This window comes from Salmo salar, unplaced genomic scaffold, assembly GCF_905237065.1.
Source record: "Salmo salar unplaced genomic scaffold, Ssal_v3.1, whole genome shotgun sequence".
Classification (NCBI taxonomy): domain Eukaryota; kingdom Metazoa; phylum Chordata; class Actinopteri; order Salmoniformes; family Salmonidae; genus Salmo; species Salmo salar.
In genome coordinates, this window is record NW_025550944.1 from 420,001 (window position 1) to 428,316 (window position 8,316).

An 8,316-nucleotide genomic window follows, 5' to 3' on the forward strand; every position below is an offset into this window, starting at 1 on the left:
ACCCACCGACCCTCACAGCTTTAGAGCTCTGTTAATGATGAACCCACTGACCCTCACATAGCTTTAGAGTCCTGTTAATGATGAACCCACTGACCCTCACACAGCTTTAGAGCTCTGTTAATGATGAACCCACTGACCCTCACACAGCTTTAGAGCTCTGTTAATGATGAACCCACTGACCCTCACACAGATGTTGCTACATTAGTTCTCATACGGTAATGAGGTCAGAGTGGTAGCTAGCTGGTGCTATGCACTTGGAGTCAACTTGCTCCACACACCCCCCTCCGACATACACACCTCGATGATCTTCTCTCGGTTCTTGGTGGGGTTCATGGGCGGCTCGGTGAGCAGGATCTTGCAGTTCCTGGAGTCGATGTTGAGCTTCTCAGGCCCGAAGGTGTAGTCCCACAGGTGCTTCATGTCGTCCCAGTTCCTCACGATGCCGTTCTCCATGGGGTAGTTGACCTCTAGCATGGAGCGCAGCTCGCTGGCCTCGTCGCCCACCATCAGGTCCTATAGACGTTAAGGGGTTTAAGGTCAGATAGACACCCCTGGGTCGTGTTCATTAGCACACGACGTAACAAAGCATTTTGCAACAGTAAACAGAAACAAGCGTTTTTCTTATTGGACAAGTTCAGGTGTTGTTCTCCGTGGGATAGTTTGGGTTCGATCGGTGGAGGGCCTTATGAATACGACCCTGGAGAAATCAGACAGTTGGTACAACTAAGCTGTCACCTTTCACCAGACCCAGCAGTAACAGAGGGGCATGTCAACACTGCCTCCATGATGGCCTAACGAGACACAGTAATGGGAATACACATACGCAGCGCTCAAAAGAGACCAGTCACATCCGTCAGCAATTACCCAGCATGCATTCTTCAATACAGCATGTTTCCATGCATTCACTCTTAAAACCTGTTCCTTATCTGAACAGCGCACTCTTTTGTCGAATTTCACAACGGGCACAATCCTAAACTTGAGAAACGTGCAAGTAACTTACATGGATCATTCATTGACGTCAATGGGAGGTTTGCCTGAAAATCTGCATGCATGTCAAGTTCAGATTCAGTCTCATTTGAGCAAGGCTCAGGCAGTTACATGCAAACCCAGCATTGGGAATCACTACATGATAGGTTAGCCAAGTGTTAGTCACACAGTACAATGTTTCCTATTTCACTGGCATACACTGAGACTGACTGTCATCAGTGCAGACTAGAAAACTGTGCCTACGGAAGCTACTTGACACAATAAGTGTCGAAACCGTAGCCTGGTCCCAGATCTGTTTGTAATGTCTTGACTTGTGCCAACTGCTATGGTCAATGTTTGGGACAAACAGATCTAGGACCAGGTTAGAGAAACAGTTGATACAGTGTGTGTTTTGGCACTGAAGGAGCCCCCATCTGGCAGTGCCATGTGTTTTCAATGAAGACCTGCTGCTTCCATCCTGTCTGTTCTGCAGATCAACAGCCATGAAAACAACATCACACACAACTTTCAATTCATTATCTGAAAGCTGATTCACATTTGCTGTACTGCTATTGTTGTTAATAAGTTAACAACTTGTCTTCCTACACCATATCTTAAGACAGTTTAAAATCTATCTCTACTGTTGTAGTTTAAAATCTCTCTCTACTGTTGTATTACAAAGGTACAGGTGGGGGACCATAAAACAGAATCACAATATGACAATGACCCCAGCCAAAAAGGCACGAGTAGTCGCCCAATAGTGATCTTCTTGTCCCTCATTTGTTTGCATGTTTGTCCACCACTTGTAGGTCTTCTATCACCGATAACCCTCAACCCTGATCTTCTTCTTCTCTCTGTGCATCAATCACTACCTGTCCACTCCAAACATCTTGGAGAGAGTACAGAGGACTCTAATCTTGGTAAAGGCACCAGGGTTAGATGCACAATATGCATAACTGTAGTTTTTGTGTTGTAATCAACTTTTAGAAAGGTGTGTTGATTATTAGGATATCAAATATCCCCATGTGTTTCAAAATCAAAGTAAGCATATGCTAATTAAAACACCCTGTTTATGAGAAATCTTTCAAATTATTAGAACATGTAAACACCTTAAATCGCCGTTCCAGCGGTTTGATCTGCACATGAGCTAGCACCAGCGGTTTGATCTGCACATGAGCTAGCACCAGCGGTTTGATCTGCACATGAGCTAGCACCAGCGGTTTGACCTGCACATGAGCTAGCACCAGCGGTTTGATCTGCACATGAGCTAGCACCAGCGGTTTGACCTGCACATGAGCTAGCACCAGCGGTTTGATCTGCACATGAGCTAGCACCAGCGGTTTGATCTGCACATGAGCTAGCACCAGCGGTTTGATCTGCACATGAGCTAGTACCAGCAGTTTGATCTGCACATGAGCTAGCACCAGCGGTTTGACCTGCACATGAGCTAGCACCAGCGGTTTGACCTGCACATGAGCTAGCAGCAGCGGTTTGATCTGCACATGAGCTAGCACCAGCGGTTTGACCTGCACATGAGCTAGCACCAGCGGTTCGACCTGCACATGAGCTAGCACCAGCGGTTTGACCTGCACATGAGCTAGCACCAGCGGTTTGACCTGCACATGAGCTAGCACTAGCGGTTTGACCTGCACATGAGCTAGCACCAGCAGTTTGATCTGCACATGAGCTAGTACCAGCAGTTTGACCTGCACATGAGCTAGCACCAGCGGTTTGATCTGCACATGAGCTAGCACCAGCGGTTTGACCTGCACATGAGCTAGCACCAGCGGTTTGATCTGCACAAGAGCTAGCACCAGCGGTTTGATCTGCACATGAGCTAGCACCAGCGGTTTGATCTGCACATGAGCTAGCACCAGCGGTTTGATCTGCACATGAGCTAGCACCAGCGGTTTGATCTGCACATGAGCTAGCACCAGCGGTTTGATCTGCACATGAGCTAGCACCAGCGGTTTGATCTGCACATGAGCTAGCACCAGCGGTTTGATCTGCACATGAGCTAGCACCAGCGGTTTGATCTGCACATGAGCTAGCACCAGCTGGGACAGCATCCCTCTAGCGCGAGTGAAGTGAGTTGGGAACAGCTGAACGTATGGGTCTTAGAAGTAGTTCACGTACAAAATCTATATGTCCCAACTCACAATCTAATATGCTTCGCCAAAATAACATGTTTTGTTGTGGTAGAACGTTTATAGTCATTGCTGACTTGAAATGATTTATACTTTTACTTTTGATACTTAAGTATATTTATTTACTCAAGTAGTATTTTACTAGGTGACTTGAGTCATTTTCTATTAAGGTACATTTACTTTTGCTCAAGTATGACAATTTAGTACTTTTTCCACCACTGCATGTGCATGTAGGCACATTCATTTCTTAATGTTACATGAAAGTATGATCACTTATCTGAGGTACCAAAAAATGTCTGAACAATTTGTTATCTGAGGGTTGACTCAACACCAAAGTTTTTCTTCCGCTTTGAAACTGGCCACTAGGGGAACACAACTGTCAGTAACTTAATAATAAAACATCTGATTGGCTAAGAATAAAAATTATGATATGACAACCAGATTAATTGTCTGAAACATAAACAGCGGAAAAAATTTATTATAAAGCTAGTTTTTTATTATATATTTGAATCCAAAGCTGGAAGTGGGCTTAATGGGTACGTGGGCATAATAGGTATGCTTACCCTATATATGGAATAGGATGTCATTTGAGACACAGGCCATGTAGCATTCAAGTTCCTTCTGCTAAACTAACTTGAGATGAAAAACAGGAACAGCAAAACAGTGAAATGAGTGGACTCTTAAAAATCGCTACATTTCTGTCTGCCTAGTCATTAGGAATTCATTTCTCCACGGAAGTACTTAAAATGTTATAATTAGCCAACTATTTAGCCAAATAAAACACAAATTAGAGACAATAGAGACAAATTAAACATAGAAAACGACAACAAAAAAGGCACTCCAAATGTAGTAGTTATGTAGTAAAAAACACAGCATCACTCTCTCTCCCTGTCAGGCAACCAGGGAGGGCATGGGCCTGCACACACCAGCCAGGAATTCACACCACTTACCATCTTCTGAATATTCTACTTCATCATGTGATGACAGGTGATGGAGGTGGAGCATAAAGTAGAGAGTCAGACAGTAAAACGAAGAGAGAGGAAGGGATGTCATTTTAAAATAGGTGTTACTAGACTCAGGGAGCAAGTATGACAGACAAGATTAGATTAAGCCTAGTCCATGCTTCTTGGTCCAGGAATAGGGTTGTTGTGTCGGGGTAACTTTTGAACCAACGTTGGAGTGTTGCACAGGAGAGGGGAGCGTAGTAGTATTACCTTAATCTCAATGTTGCCCACTTTGGCTGTGGAGCGAATGATTGGCCTGCCCACCAAGGCAGGGAAGATGTGCTCGGGGAAGTTGGAGCCTGCATAGCCACACTTCACAAACTGAGAGAGAGACAGAGAGAGATATGTGAAAGATATGTATATATTTTCTTGAGTTAAAATATTTTACTAGGCAAGTCAGTTAAGAACAAATTCTTATATACAATGTCGGCCTACCAAAAGGCCTGCTGCGGGGAAGGGGATTAAAAATAAAGATACAGAGAGAGCAAGAAAGAGATAATATATTCAGATATATATATTAACACTGTATATTGCCCAGGCAACACTGGTCTGTTCCTTCCATGTCAATAAATATTGTTTGTATTGGACTGGTTTGAATTAAAAGAAAGGAGGAAGAGAGAGTGAGCACGGGTGCAGAGGATGTGGAGAGATGAGGCAAACGTGAAAGACAAAGACTCCCCAAAGCAAAATAGCCTAGTTATTATGACTAATCTCAGTTACCCAGAAGTAACGAGAGATTAAGTTATGGCAAAATAATAGTCCACACTTCTTCGGGCATCAGAAAGCAATTACTGATAACATTTGTGACATTCGCTTCAGTAGGCTTGAGTAAGGGTCACAAGCTCAAGCCTAACAGTGAATGTGTGCGGTGTGTGCATCTTGGAATCATAGCTGTGGTTAAGAAACTAGTCTCACTTCCGCTTGACTAATTTCTTCAGCCCTTCACAGTGAGCACTTTTTAGCTGCACACACACAATGCCAGCATCGCTTCAAACTGCTGAGAGTCAGAAGTCCAGTCCAAAAACAACCACTAAGAGACCCCTTTGGTGTGTCCAGATTTGAAGGATCTGAGTACTGTAAGCAATCTTTACTACCTAGGTCCTAAATGACGGAGGGACCTCAGAATCCCTAGAAACAGTTATCAGGAGGAGCGCAGCGCTGACGATATTTTCCAGATGCAACTATTTTATAGCGTCCCATACAAACAGATTAGATATCCTACCGGGTATTGCCAGCTAGTTATTAACGCACAGGCATGGGTTATGGTTAACGTTAACTAGCTTAACTAATTATGTCGTTAGAACGTGAGGCATAGGGACAAGTAGAAACAAATGTGAATTTACAAAACATTCAAAACCTGTCGAATCAACATTGAGTGAAAATGTAGTTAGTTAACGCTAGCTAGCCGACCTAACTAGACTAGCTAGACAGCTAACACGAAAACTCAAACCTATTAAATCGTTTGACCCAGCTAACATGCCGATTTCATTTTTGCACCGTGAAATTGATTTTCATTGAATGTATTGGAAGATGACAACATAGCTAGCCAGCGGTAGATAATTGTAAAAACGGACAGACATTCCTGCCTAGCGTTACCCACCGACTTAACTAGCTAACGTTAGAGCGCTAGCAACACATCATCCACTTCCTGTTTCAGAGGAAAAATGTTCTCCTGCCATTCTGCCTTGGAAAAATACAGCATTAATAGAACTCTGGCATATGCAGCTTTCAACTCATAAACTTACCCCGGTTCCATTGTCACAAACCACCACTTTCCTTCCCTGGCTATCCATTTTGCAAAACCCAGGAGCCAGCAAACCTCCCCAGCACAACTTTCTTCAGCAAGACGGAAGTCACCACCCTGGCTGTCTTGGCATCTTCCGGAGGTGGGGCGGGGTGTTCGAATACTTTTCGATGGCATTCATCCTTCTTTCCTTCCTAGAAATGCCACAGAACAAAATAAGTATAAAATCCAGGGGCCAAGTAGGCTCCTGTGGCTATTTGATCATAATGTAGACCTACCAGAGTGGCCTACCATAAAAAAAACAATGGAGAAAATGCATCCCATAACATTTTAATAGCTATTCTATCATTCAGCCGACAGCAGCAGCCAATGTGTCGAGTTCAATGCCTACATTCCATGAGACTTTTGAGAAAAAGAATGCAGGGCTTGACCTTCAGACAAGGTGACTGAAAATGTTGTGTTGTTTAATGTAAGAAACCACAAAACAAAATAAAATGCATTATTATTCCCATACCATTATTGAATGAATCAGACAAATTATGCTACCCTCTGCCCATTCAAGCCTGTCTCAAAATACAACACTGCCCCTTTAAGACAAAAAAAAGCTATTTACTTGACTTGCTTTTCAGAGATGTCTAGAAATGTACATGTTTTGTGCTCTTTTAGGAAACAACCACTCCCCTATTGTTGACTACAAATTATCTATAACTGGACTAATAAATCACTAACTAGTAATCACTCCCCTATTGTTGACTACTAATGATCTATAACTGGACTAATAACTAACTAATTAGTAATCACTCTCCTATTGTTGACAACTAATGATCTATAACCGGACTAATAACTCACTAACTAGTAATCACTCCCCTATTGTTGACTACTAATGATCTATAACTGGACTAATAACTCACTAACTAGTAATCACTCCCCTATTGTTGACTACTAATGATCTATAACTGGACTAATAACTCACTAACTAGTAATCACTCCCCTATTGTTGACTACTAATGATCTATAACTGGACTAATAACTCACTAACTAACTAGTAATCACTCCCCTATTGTTGACTACTAATGATCTATAACTGGACTAATAACTTACTAACTAACTAGTAATCACTCCCCTATTGTTGACTACTAATGATCTATAACTGGACTAATAACTAACTAGTAATCACTCCCCTATTGTTGACTACTAATGATCTATAACTGGGTTAATAACTCACTAACTAGTAATCACTCCCCTATTGTTGACTACTAATGATCTATATCTGGGCTAATAACTAACAAACTAGCAAAGGATATGAACAAAACGTGCACAAGTGGCTACATGCAGTTCCTTCTTTGATCTCAAAACAAGCGCATCTACTCAGGACGACAGCTGTTAACACAGTCCAGTTCAAAGTAAATGGCACAGATCCATATATGACAATAGTCTATTTGCATATAGGCCTACTGCAGATGTGATTAGCTATGCCACAATGGTCTGTGTAGATTACGGCTCTGTCATGTGCATGTACTCTGATGTGTTCTGCCTCCAACAGAATCTCTTCCATAGTTTGTTTTATTTTAGTATGTTGCATTGGAAGTGGCTAATATTGTGTTGATTCAATCACAATCGCCACAGTAAAGGGAAACGTTGATAGTGTTAACAGGGAAAACTCTAGAAAGTTGAGTGAACTTCAATCAGGCGCTTCTCTCTGTGGGCTGATATTTCCTCTGCACTCTGCATGCCAGTCCTGGGAAGACGCAAGGCAGTCTCGGGGCTACTGCACGTCCGCGCATGTGCGCAGTTTAGAGGGAACATTGGTGCCAATGCACAATCCTAAACAATAACATAAACACTGATCTCTGACATAGACCCTACAATTATTACTTTAAAAAAATACCATTCAATGTACTGTACAGGTGGGCTTGAGAACTTGTATTTATTTTATATTATTTATTTCACCTTTATTTAACCAGGTAGGCCAGTTGAGAACAAGTTCTCATTTACAACTGCGACCTGGCCAAGATAAAGCAAAGCAGTGCGACACAAACAACAACGCAGAGTTACACATGGAATAAACAAACGTACAGTCAATAATACAATAGGAAAATAAAACTATATATGTGTGTGCAAATGAGGTAAGATTAGGGAGGTAAGGCAATAAATAGGCCGTAGTGGCGAAGTAATTACAATTTAGCAATTAAACACTGGAGTGATAAATGTGCAGAAGATGAATGTGCAAGTAGAGATACTGGGGTGCAAAGGACCAAAAAATAAATAAATAAATTACAATATGGGGATGAGGTAGTTGGAGGGGCTATGTAGAGATGCAGTGATCTGTGAGCTAAGGTGTGTACCTCGGTGGGTTCAAAACCATACATAATTGGTTTGAACCCCAACTGCCTAGGTAAGCAAGTGTAAAGAACATCATGTTGCTAGTTTAGCCAATACCACTTCCCCTTGATTC

At 42.3% G+C, this 8,316-nt stretch overlaps 1 protein-coding gene across 1 annotated transcript in view; it reads right to left on the reverse strand.

Moving 5' to 3' along the window:
- LOC106613810 (actin-related protein 2-A) overlaps positions 1-6,070 on the reverse strand; it is a 29,697-nt gene extending 23,627 nt beyond the window's left edge. The window contains exons 1-3 of the mRNA XM_045714161.1: positions 5,863-6,070; positions 4,328-4,438; positions 298-513 (exon numbers count right to left, since the gene is read on the reverse strand). Coding sequence (XP_045570117.1) covers positions 298-513; positions 4,328-4,438; positions 5,863-5,910 — 375 coding nt within the window. The 5' untranslated portion in view covers positions 5,911-6,070. The remainder of the gene's footprint in view (positions 1-297; positions 514-4,327; positions 4,439-5,862) is intronic.
- Positions 6,071-8,316: the final 2,246 nt, after the last annotated feature.